The 13,384-nt window shown below is 34.4% G+C and overlaps 1 protein-coding gene across 1 annotated transcript; it reads right to left on the bottom strand.

Annotated features, from left to right (window-relative positions):
- Nucleotides 1-675: 675 nt before the first annotated feature.
- On the bottom strand, nucleotides 676-13,175 carry rbbp8 (retinoblastoma binding protein 8). The gene is made up of 18 exons (XM_079806258.1): nucleotides 12,778-13,175; nucleotides 11,582-11,624; nucleotides 11,347-11,442; nucleotides 11,137-11,249; nucleotides 10,934-11,006; nucleotides 10,698-10,852; nucleotides 8,706-8,801; nucleotides 8,278-8,348; nucleotides 7,047-7,123; nucleotides 6,634-6,922; nucleotides 6,466-6,538; nucleotides 6,279-6,349; nucleotides 3,970-4,075; nucleotides 3,716-3,877; nucleotides 3,540-3,600; nucleotides 2,098-2,185; nucleotides 1,871-2,012; nucleotides 676-1,115 (listed from the first exon to the last, which is right to left on the bottom strand). Exons 1-18 carry the CDS (start codon nucleotides 12,923-12,925, stop codon nucleotides 1,012-1,014), a joined length of 1,968 nt encoding a protein of 655 aa, XP_079662384.1. The 5' UTR covers nucleotides 12,926-13,175; the 3' UTR covers nucleotides 676-1,011.
- Between the last annotated feature and the right edge of the window lie 209 nt (nucleotides 13,176-13,384).

Raw genomic sequence — 13,384 nt, 5'->3', positions numbered from 1 at the left:
TTGGAGATGCTCTGACCCAGTCGTCTAGCCATCAAAATTTGGCCCTTGTCAAACTCGCTCAAATCCTTACACTTGCACATTTTTCCTGCTTCTAACTCATCAACTTTGAGGACAAAATGTTCACTTGCTGCCTAATACATCCCACCCACTAACAGGTGCTGTGATGAAGAGATAATCAGTGTTATTCACTTCCCCTGTCATAATGTTATGCCTGATCAATGTATATATATATATATATTTATATATACAAAGAGTTCAGATGCAAAAGCCTCTAAAAGCCACTTTGATCAAAAATGAGATAACGATACTGAGTGAATGCTCTCCGCACATAGTACACGTTCATAAAATACTTTCACTTAGAAACCCACTAAATCCCAGCCTCAGCCCATTCAGAAGTACCGGTACTTAGGTAGAAACCGATACATAGAAGCCTGACAAAAATGCTTATTTTAAAGAAAAATGTCAGACGGACTTAGAGGCTTTTGGATCTGAAGTCTTCATATATATATATATATATATATATATATATATATATATATATATATATATATATATATATATATATATATATATATATATATATATAAAAGAATAATATAAAAAATATATATAAAAGTCCATTTCATTTGCTACCGTAACTGCACAATCATATGTTCAGATGCACTGTAAACAAATGCACTTTAAAATATGATTTTATTACAGGCTAAGTAACATTTAAAGATTTGTTTTTACAAAATACAGTAAAAATCAAGCATACAAAATTATTATTACTACATTACTATTTACCTAGTTCTAAATATCCTCAAGACAAAATAAGGTTTGTTTATTAATCAAAATTATTTAAAATCTGAGGACATTGAAATAGTGTGACACAAACACATATCAAATAAATTAAAATATGCAGCTGTGATTCAGGACATGAGAAACATAGAAGAGATTCACTTTCAATCAGCGCTTCATATTCATCCATTCAGGTCCAGTGGGGTTCTTAAATCCCGTCTGAAGTTCGACTCAGTGCTGCTTTTTTTGGGACTTGACTTTCGGTGAGAACATGGCGAGGTACGGTCGTCTCCTGCGTATCCGCACGTCCGGCTGGTCGTCCTCTTTGATGTATCCTGTTGAGAACAAAGCAATAAATGTTACCTAAAATGCTTCAAGATAAACTGGAAAAATAAAAGTTATTTAAATTACAAAAAAAGCTATACATTAAAGAGGCCATATTATGCCCTTTTGTTTTTGGACTCTGGTAAAATTGTTTTTCATGATTGAAAAATACATAATTCTTCACATATTTGAAACTGTTTCAGCTCCTCTCTTCCTAGTCTGTCGGTAATGTTCTGTTTAAGTCCTGTCTCTATGAAGCCCCTTTATCTGAAAAGCACAATGTGCTCTGATTGGTCGCCTGGACCAGTGTGTTGTGATTGGTCAACCGTTTCGAGCGTGTTTGGGAAATGTCCAGCCTCTTACCATAACTGTGAGATTCAACACACTACTAACTAACTCAACCAGGCCTTGCTGCCTTTTCTGCGTATGCCTTAGGTGGGAATGATTTAAATGAGGACTATTGTGACGTGTTTGTTCCTGGAAGAAAACTCAAGATGACAATGGAGGTGTTTCAGGGAGTTTAGAAACATTGATATAGAGAATAACTCCCGCTGGAGTGACTTTTTCATGCTCAAACTGCAACATTGCACACAAAAGAAAATGTAAAAAAGAATAATATGTGCTCTTTAAAAGTCTCAGACTCACTGGGAAATAATGCGTTTACAAATACAGCAAAGCATTTTGAGTGTTATATAGTTCTTAATAGTGCAGGACTTCAAAGTTACATTCATTTCTTTCTATTAGTAAAAATGACATGATGCAGAACCTCTTTCCACACAGGTCTGTGTCGACGGGAAGCCCACTTCCCAGAAGTTCTCCGGAGTGGAAGGTGGAATGTAGCGGTAGCGATGCCGTGAACAGGAAGTTAGTTTTTTCTGCCTCTCTTCCTCTGGAAGGTGTGCATAATACTGAAACAACACAAAGGTCTTAATTACAACACTATTTAGAAAAAGGAGATGTATAGTTGGTCATATGCTGTATAAACTGACTCACAATTTCACACTCTTTACAATAGTGGCCTTTCAGTTTTCTCCTTTCGTCTTTCTTGCGCACAACTTCCACACGAGCAAATGACTTATTACTGGAATAGAAAGCAAAACATGTACAATAATATACTTCATGAAACATTTCCTTTTGCCAATCATTTTATTATCCTTCCTAACCATCTTTTGTTGACATTAAACCACTGTATTTTTGTTTTTAAAGTTCTTTAATCTGAAGTAATCGCATTAAATGAAATGCATTAATAAATACCTTTTCAAACCAGTTATTATAGTGAACTAAAACCATTCAAAAATGTGTCACTTTAAATCAAATAAACGTTAACTGAAATAAATATAAAATATACATTTTTATTTTTATACATATTTTATTACAGCTGGTTGCCAAACCAACATTTTTCATTTTCATTTAGTTAAACCTGATGTACTAAAGTAGTTAAAACTAAAATAAAAACTACATAGACATATTTATAAAAATATATATATTAAAAATGACAAAAATGGACAACAAAATTACTAAAACACACACCGGTCAAAAGTTTTTACTATTTTTAATGTTTTTGAAAGAAGTCTCTTATGCTTACCAAGCCTGCATTTGTTTAATGGAAAAAACAAACAGTAATATTGTGAAATATTATTACAATTTAAAATACTGTATTTTATATTTGAATATACTTTAAAATATAATTTATTTCTGTGATGGAAAGCTGAATTTTCAGCGTCATTACTCCAGTCTTCAGTGTCACATGATTGACCTTCAGAAATCATTCTGATATGATGAGTTATTATAATGTTGGAAAATGTTGCTTTTTAATTTGAAACTTGTTTTCAGGATTCTTTAATGAATAAAAAGTTAACATCATTTATTTCAAATGGAAATATTTTGTAACAATATACACTACCGTTCAGAAGTTTGGGGGAAGTCTTTTTTTTTTCTTTCTTTTTTTGAAAGAAATTAATACTTTTATTCAGCAAGGATGTGACAAATTGACAAAAAGTGATAGTAAAGATTTCTGTTAGAAAAGATTTCTATTTTGAAAAAATGCTGTTCTTTTTAACGTTTTATCCATCAATAAATCCTGAAAAAAAGTATCACAGGATCCAAAAAAATTATTAAGCCGCACAACAGTTTCCAACATTGATAATAACTCACCAACTCATCATATTAGAATGATTTCTGAAAGATCATGTGACACTGAAGACTGGAGTAATGATGCTTCAGCTTTGCAGAACAGAAATAAATTATATTTTAAAGTATATTAAAAAAGAAAATTATTTTAAATTGTAATAATATTTAACAAAAATCACAGTTTTTACTATCTCAGTGATACTAAAATAACACTGTTTCAAACCTTCTGTATAGTAATTTCCACAATATAAATCTGTCCAAAGCAGCTCAACAATATTTATTACAAATAAAAGCATATTGCTCACCTGCTAGATGTATCATCGTCAGAGGTCACTCGTTTTAGGTCTGCAGGCCGGCGGAACAGCTCTGAACAAATCGCAATATGTTTGTTAAAAAGGTTTAAAAGATGAAGGACAAATACAACAAAACTACTGGGAAACTGTGTCTGCTATTCGGGAATGATTGGAAAACGAAACCTTACCTGCTGCCCCTTTTTCTTCTTCATTATCATCCTCTCTCTCCTCCTCATACGTACTGTCTTGTTTTGGAACGGCGCTCTCGTCCTGTGGACAAGACTCGTACTCTCCGTACCCGGTCTTATCGAAGATGTCAGCAAGGCTGTCGTTTGCCTTCTGCCCAATTCCTGTAGATCAATCACATGTGAAAGTTGTCTATGGGCGGCTCAGACATTAATTCAAAGCTACAAATCAAATCAGCTGTTGGTTCACATAATACCAGTGGTTTGGGATTGTCCCGTCCTCTTCTGGCCTCTCAGCAGAAGACTGTGACTCACAAATGTGCAGTCAGTGTCCAGTGTTTCCAAGTCTGTTCTGAATATGGCCTAGTGCAATTTGGGGGGTAAAAAATGTCACTAATGCAAACACTTTTTAAAAATATATTTTAGCTTTAGTGACAAACAGACAAAAACAGCCTTTCAGAAATTAACATGGTTTTAGAAGGGGATACACACTAGCGTGCAAACGTTTTAAAAGATTTTTGAAAGAAGTCTCTGCTCACCAAGGCTGCATTTATTTGATCAAAAATACAGTAAAAATGTTAATATTTTGAAATAATTTAAAATAACTGTTTTATATTTTAATATATTATAAAATATAATTTATTTCTGTGATGCAGAGCTGAATTTTCAGCATCATTACTCCAGTCTTCAGTGTCACGTGATCCTTCAGAAATCATTCTAATATGATTTGCTGTCCAATACATTTTATTATCAATGTTGAAAACAGTTGTGCTGCTCCATATTATGGTTTCAGAATGAAAATATGAATAGAATAGACAGTTCAAAAGAACTGCATTTATTTGAAATAGAAATCTTTTGTAAAATGATGTAAATGTCTTTACTGTCGCCTTTGATCAATTTAGTGCACCCTTGCTGAATAAACACATTCATTAAGGGTGTGTTCACACTTGGCATGTTTGGAACCCAGGTGCGATTGTTCCCTTAGTGCGGATCATTCGAATAAGTGTGAACCCTGCCATCTGACCCCTGGTGCCCACCAAACAAGCAGACCGGGACCGCTGTAAAGAACGAACTCTGGTGCGGTTCGAATGAAATATGAACGTAACACAGACTAAAGACATGAAAACGAACCAAAAACGGGACGTGATGTCACAAGATGTGACCCTAAAAAGGACAGAATGCTCCTGCATACCTGTTTTTCCTCATCATAGTCACGATGTTGCCCATCAGAGTTCAGTACAGGCGTCAGAACCGCATCTCCTCACAACAGATCTTGATTTGTGTGTGTGACGGAGGGATTCCTGCCACTGTTTTGACTCCTTTACACATTTAGGCTACACACACACGACGAGCGCCGTTAGCCCAGAACACAGCATTGGTTTCGATGTTGGGTAAGTTCTGTCACGAAATATATGTAATAAAAGCCAACCAATCATTTTGTGAACGTATCCAAGGCCCTTTCGTGTTAAAATGACAATGTGAACACTACGCGGACCAGGACTAAATTATTATTTTTTGGACCAGACCAAATAAACCAAGCAAATTGAACTACAAGTGTGAACACAACCATAGGGTGCTTTCACACTAGCACTTCTGGTGCGCACCCGGGTTCGATTGACGTCAGTTTGGTTAGTTTGGATCAGGGATGCACCGGTTGACCGGCCAAAAATCGGTTTTCTTTGTATTTTTCTGCCGATTTTTCCAGAAGTGCGCCCACATACGCCTATATTGCAATCATTCGCGAACATGGCACTTGTGTGTTACAAACGGAAACTGGAGAACTGAGGGAAGAGACGAGATACGCTGAAGGGAATGAAGAGCCGCTTTCCTGCGTGAACGTACCTCTCCGCGCCCTGCACAAGAACAGATAGTGAGCGTTTGTTCAGCTTCTCACGTGTTGGATCGGATGAGAACGAAACAGAATAGCTTGAGACAAAGCCATTTAAAAAGCACCTGCTGTAGCATCTTAGTTTTTTTTCGTTGCACTAAACATTATTTGATTTAACATTTTGGGACAATTATATACTTTGGTTTTATTTAATTTCAATGGTAAAGACTTTTTTTCTTTACACTGAATTTAAAAAACAAATGCTGATTTAAGTAACATCTTTGTTTGGATTGCAGAATATGCAGTTGTTGCCTTTGTTGTTTCACCTTTCAGCCTTTTAATTTCCAATTCAATTTCCCGTTAATTTCAGATTGCGGACTTGTTTTCATTAGCCAAAAGCCAATTTAGCCCGTTAAATACCAAATAAACATCTTGTTCATGTACTTTCATTATTTTATTGTGTAAAAAAAAAAAAAAAAAAAACGGAAATCGGTATTAGCCAGTTTTCTTGAAAAAAATCGGTATCGGAATCGGAATCGGTCATGTAAATTCATGATCGGTGCATCACTAGTTTGGATGATGTGAACACTGTCTTCCGAACTTGGGTGCGCACCTGCAAACCGTGCCTGAGTCCGACCAAGTGTGAAAGCACCCTTATTGTTAAAAAAAAAAGGTAGTGCAAATATGGTGGTTGAAAATAAAAATGTTTCAGATTTCATTTTCTGTGTATTTCAGTACCTCTGGTTGAGGAGAGCTCTCTGTATCATACTGAGCCAGATCAGCTCCTGGATCCACACTCCAGCTCTGATCTGTCATCAAATAAAGACCAAAAAATAAAAAAACATCAGCAGAATGATTCACCCTAACCTACTCAAGATTCTCAGTAAACTATTATGGCAAACTCTTCATAATGGATCTTTATTACCGTATGGAAAAAGTGTGTGAAGAGAACTTTTGCGTGGTGTGTGCTGGTCCAAACATTTCCTCCTCTTGGAATCCTGCAAAAATAAAACAGATAAACTGTTTTGAAGTGTGTAAATCATTAGATGGTAATGTGGTGTGTCTGTATCGCTTCTGTCTGATTGTGTCTAACCGTTGTTTCCTGTTTCTTGCTCTCTATATGACCATTATCTGGAGTGGAAGCAAATATCATCCCCTTGATTTCGGTCTCATCAGGATCATCCAGGCTGGAATCAGAAATATTCCTTTCTCCTTTCCTGCCATCCGTATGTTTTCTCTTTCCTTTAACTGGCACACATGTGCTGTTGTTTGAAGGTGTGTGTGGAATGTCGTCTGCGGGCGGCTGCTGCTGCTGCTCTCGAGAAACCAACGGACGGCAGTGCAAAATGGACGGGGAATCGTCATTCTGGACTGCAGCGATGCTGGAAGAGATATATAAAAAAACAGTAAAAGTAAGTATTACAGGTCTGGACAATATTTTTGTCTCACTGGTCATTAGTGAGAGTTCAAATGTTAGTTTGTTTGGTTTTAAGAGTGTGTCGTTACATGTTTGTGCAGTCATGTGACTCAGGTTGTTGGCCTCGTTCAGTGTGAAGATCATCATCTTCATCATTCTCATCAAACTGAAGGGAAAACACATTGGATATGTGAACACACACTCCTGAACACTGCCAGTGTGGATATATACAGGTTTTCTGTACTTAAATAAGCATTTTCTACATCATCTTCAAAATGCACAACTGAAACTAAACCTGAAAAGGCTTATTGGGATACAATAAATGACTAAGATGTAGAAGTCAAACTTTAATTAAAGTAACACTCCACTTTTTTTGAAAATAGGCTCATTTTACCAGTCCCTTAGAGTTAAATAGTTGAGTTTTACCGTTTTTGAATCCATTCAGCCGATCTTTGTATCTTGCGGTAGCACTTTTAGCATAGCTTAGCATACATCATTGGTTCTGGTCAGTCCATTAGCATCTCATTCAAAAAATGACCAAAGACACTTTCAATATTTTTCCTATTTAAAACTTGACTCTTCTACAGTTAATTCGTGTGCTAATACCAACTGAAAATGAAAAGTTGCGATTTTCTACACCTATGGCTAGGAACTACTTTCTCATTCCTGCGTAATAGTCGCGGATCTTCATGGCCGTACCATGGCTGCAGCGGCGCAATGATTCGTTGGTATTCTGTGAAACATGGTGGTAGTTACACCTTCGACTTACTATCACAGCCCTTTACAACACACAGAACCGTGGCTAATCACACACAGGTAAATCCACAACACAATTTGTCGGCTGCAAGCCGGAAACTTTCTCTGCAACTACACGATCTTAGTGCCGGTCACATTGAAAGTTACCTAGCTGGGGGCTACTTTCAGGTGCTGTAATATCATTGCGCCGCTGCAGCCATGGTACTGCCGCGAAGATCTGCGACTATTACGCAGGAATGAGAAAGTAGTTCCTAGCCATATAGGTGTAGAAAATCGCAACTTTTCATTTTCAGTTGGTCTTAGCACACGATGTAACTTTAGAAGAGTCAAGTTTTAAATAGGAAAAATATTGAAAGTGTCTTTGGTCATTTTTTGAATGAGATGCTAATGGACTGGCCAGAATCAATGATGTATGCTAAGCTATGCTAAAAGTGCTACCGCCAGATACAAAGAGCGGCTGAATGGATTCAAAAACGGTAAAACTCAACTATTTAACTCTAGGGGACTTGTAAAATGAGCCTATTTTCAAAAAAAGTGGAGTGTTCCTTTAAGATAAGGCAGAACCTGTTCTGGATTGACGTCTATACGGCAGGTCTCGGGAACCACAGTCCTGAAATGTTTCTTGTTATTAGGCTCTAAAATAAAAAATATAAAAACGCATTGAATTCATGCTTACAAAGAACATCATCTAAAGACGTATTGCTTCAAGAGAATTTTACAACATTCAAGAAACTTTTAACAAATGCTTATTTAAGTTTGTTAAGGAAAATACATTTAAACTCATGAATTTTAGCCTCGTGGTTTTTATATTCTTATTTATTTTTATTTTTCTGTATGTGTGATATTCTTGCTCTTCTGTAAAGCACTTTGGTCAGCCTGGGGGCTGTTGGAAATGTGCTATACAAATAAAATTGAACTTGAACTTGAATGAAATTGTATTGATTAGATATAAAAATATGTATTAATATGAATTACAGATGAAAATGCAATACCTGCAATACACGTCACATCCATTTCACATGTCTCAGCGACCAGCACACTTCTGCCATTACAGCCGAAGGGCACAGATGGATCTCCTCGCCTGAGTTCTGTTAAAATAATTAAAAACAATAATAATATACATATATAATTGTTATTGAAATAGCTGTTAATTAATTACATTAATATAGCTAATTATATATTTAAAAAAGTTTGACTAAATACATGTATATATATATATATATATATATATATATATAAAGAATAATGTATAATAATATATATATATATATATAAAATAATATATAGCTATGTATTTATATACTATATTTAAAAACAAATATATATATATAAATAAATATATATATATATATATATATATATATATATATATATATATATATATATATATATATATATATATATATATATATATATATATATATATATATATATATATATAAATACATAAAACAATAATATACATCTATAATTGTTATTAAAATAGCTATGAATTAACAAAACATTTATATATATATATATATATATATATATATATAGCTATTTTTATTTTATATATATATATATCATATAAATTCAATAACTATGTATGTAATTATTAAAATAGTTGTTAGTTAAATAGCAAATTTAATATACACTGAACAAAATTATAAACGCAACACTTTTGTTTCTGCCACCATTTTTCATGAGCTGAACTCAAAGATCTAAGACTTTTTTTCCTATGTACACAAAAGGCCTATTTCTCTCAAATATTGTTCGCAAATCTGTCTAAATCGGTGTTAGTGAGCACTTCTCGCGCGCACTAAACGCTTGTCAAACACGTGATTACTGGACTAAGTAGTCGTCCTACTGCGCTAATACTGTCAAATACACACAAGGTTTACATAAACACAGTCGGTTATGTCTAAAGTAAAAGTAAAATCGGCGTGTCTGTATATAGATGCACGCAGGTCTTGAAAGCAAATTGACAGCAGTGCAGTAGTGAACACGCGGTCCTTAAAGGGACAGATCACCTCTAAAATGATGTTATTATTTAATCACTCTAATATTGTTCCAAACATGTATTAATTTCTCATTTTTGAGTGAACTATCCATTTAATGTTAATACAACAACAAAAGACAAAGAGAAAACCCCTCATTGCTCTTGACTGAAAAACTAATAGCAGTAGCTTTAATAAGAATCAGTGTATATTTTATAGTGAAGTCTATGTAGTGTTACATTTATTCATTCAATTTCATACTTAAATGCTGCTGTACAGCTCTGAGCTGCCAGTGTAGATGTTATATATATATATATATATATATATATATATCTATATATATATATATATATATATATATATATATATATATATATATATATATATATATATATATATATATATATATATATATATATATATATATATATATATATATATATATATATATATATATATATATATATATATATATATATATATATATTTTTTTTTTTTTTTTTTTTTTTTTTTTTTTTTTTTTTTTTTTTTTTTTTTTTATTATTATACAATACACCCGGAATGTGTACAAGGTTTTTTTTAAGTAAAATTTTAAGTTTAAGTAAAGTTTTTCAATTCTTTTAATTAAAATGAAAGAGTATTGTAATTAAAAAAAAATCTTTTTTCTCCTTAACCTCTTGCTGTTCCTGTCGCTTAAGAATAGAAGAGCAAAAAACTGATGTGACAAGCCATCAGAACCGAACTGAACCGAACCAAAAACCGAGGTATGTATTGAACCATGGACTAACTGTATTGTTGCATCTCTAATATAAATGTATAAAACAAATCTCATTGTTTCTTTTCACTCTTTTTATGGGAATTACAGATGAAGGTCAGAGGTGATCACCCAACACACCCTGAATGGTTAGATATGGCTTTTAAAATCTAGTTATGCAAGTGTCAGTGTCATTTGAACAGTGCAGCTGAGGCTTATTCCTCATTTTACATTTTTTACGAGTGTCTAACCGGGGTGAGAGAGTGATAATGGCGTCTCGGCGTAGCGGACGTCTTTCTTATCTTTCCGTCGTTTCATCTTGCTGGCAACAGGTAAAGACAGCGGACGGCGAGGAGAGTCAGGGATCATCCCCTCCTCTGTCTCAGAACACACATTCTGCGGAGAACTAAACACACACACATAGAGACATCAGACGCTCATGTGATGCATCAGTATTCATGTCATGTTTCATTTGACTGAGACTCACCCAGACTTTCTAAGTCGCTCTAGCTCCAGACTCAGTCTCCTGTTTTCATCTTTCAGAGTCTTCCTCTCTGCCTCTAAACTCAGCAACACACACATTACAGCAGGGCTGAAACTAATAGACTGATAGATATAACCTCACAGATGAGTCACAATATGATGATGCGTAATAATAATACTACTACAACAGAAAGCTAAAATCCTCACCTAGCTCAGACACGACAGGCAGATTTTTCTGATTGTTATCTTTAAACTCAGTATTTGTTTTTTTAATGTGCTTCTCCGTCACAGCACAACGATCACATGGTCCAGAACTCGCCCTAAACACAGAGACAAAGAAAACCGCAACTTAACAAACGTTCAGAACAACAAACAAAATAAACATCCTTAATATGTTGCTAAAGCTTTTGAGAGCACCTGTCCTCCAACTGTCTGATCTTCTCCTGCAGGATCTTCTGTTGCTCTCGTAACTGCTGGTTCTTGCTGTGAAACTCACTCAGTCTCTGAGCATCTCTGAGAGGAGCAGTATTATTACAGTTAGAGATCACATTTGACATTTATTACAGAATTATTAAACCATGATCAGTCTATTTATAAGTCACTAAATCAAACCGATGTATAAAAGACTTTAGACGATGCAGTTTAGACTTACAGACAGCGCTCTTTCTTCAGTTTGGTTATTTTTGCCTGCAATTCTGAAAATGAGAAACATTGATGTTGTCAGTGAAAAAGCATCTCATATTGTTAAATAAACTGATTTCATAGAGCCCTCAATGTGCAATGTGAACTAGTATTTACAGTATTTTTTTATCTAATGCATTAATAGAGTAATGCAATTAGAATAGAATTGATATATAATTGATTTTTAGCAGTTCCTGAATCTAAAGTTTTTTTGGTTTTTAAATGGAAGCCAATTTTCACTACATGAGAAAAAAATTCTTGCTTTGGTAAATCTTATTTATGACAGAAAAGTCAAAAGCAAGACAGAAAAATAAAATAAAATTCATTATTCATTATTATGACTAAATAAGGGGTGTAGGTACATTGTTATATATCATGTATAAAATCTTGGGAGAATATTTGTGGGTCCTGATAATAATAAAATAATAAACAATTATTTTAATGATAATAAAGAAATAATAATAATAAAAACCTCTCTTCTTTATTTCGGCTTAAAATATTGCGATAGTAGCGTATCGTGATTTGTGAGCAGTTACGTAGCGCGATTTTTATCGAATTGTGACATGAGTGTATCATTACACCCCTGTATATTTATGAGATAAAAAGTTGAAATTATGAAAGAAAAAGTTGACATCATAATAAATCAGAACTATGACTAAATTAGGGGTGTAACGGTACATTGTTAGATATATAATGTCGAATATAATGTATAATAAAGCAATGGGGGGAGGAAGACAAAAGCAAGACAGAAAAATAAAATAAAATTCATAATTCATTATTATGACTAAATAAGGGGTGTAGGTACATTTTTATATATCATGTATAAAATCTTGGGAGAATATTTGGGTCCTGATAATAATAAAATAATACAATTATTTTAATGATAAAAAAGTAATAATAATAAAAACACGCGATTGCGATCGCGATTTGTATCGTATTGTGACATGAGTGTATCGTTACACCCTTATATTAATAAGATAAAAAATTCGAAATTATGACAAAGTCAATATTATGATGACATAAAATTATGAGATAACGTCGAAATTATGACGCTTTAAGTCACAATGACACACTAAGATAAAATAAATGGTTTGTATTGGTTGGTTTCCCATGTGAAAGAAATAGCAGGTTTTTAACTGTATAGTCGGATAAAGGTTTAGCCTGTACCTTGCAGTGCAGAGTCATGGAGTTCCTTCACGGAAAGCAGCAGATCCTGGAGTTTCTCCCGGGAGTCTGCAGGAGCGCTGGAAGCAGGAGCGCTGGAAGCAGGAGCGCTGGAAGCAGGGCTGTGTCCACTGAGATCTGAAACACTCATCCTCAAACAGTCCCTCAGACTCCTTCACTCGGATCAGCTTCAGACACAAGTGACAATTAAAGACATAAAGTTGGCGTTCACTCCCTTCGCACAGCTGGTAGACTAATGTGTTCCGTTCGGTTGTTTCCAGAACGACACCGTGCGCTGCATGTATTCGCCTATAAAAACAAGGCGCGTATATTAAAAATAGAATAGCGCGTCGCAGAGCTCACGGGATTTCTGTTCCATCATGTAAACTTTCGGATTCCGCGCCTTCGCGGGGCATTCTGGGAGTTCAGCAGCGGCTCGTCAGAAGGCCATTACTACCATCTAGTGGCCACTCTTAAAACTGCAAGAATCTATCTATCTATCTATCTATCTATCTATCTATCTATCTATCTATCTATCTATCTATCTATCTATCTATCTATCTATCTATCTATCTATCTATCTATCTATCTATCTATCTATCTATCTATC

The sequence above is a fragment of the Gobio gobio genome, assembly GCF_949357685.1.
Source record: "Gobio gobio genome assembly, chromosome: 23".
Lineage (NCBI taxonomy): Eukaryota > Metazoa > Chordata > Actinopteri > Cypriniformes > Gobionidae > Gobio > Gobio gobio.
The sequence above is the reverse complement of the archived record's forward strand: the minus strand, read 5'-3'. Positions and strand labels throughout refer to the sequence as shown.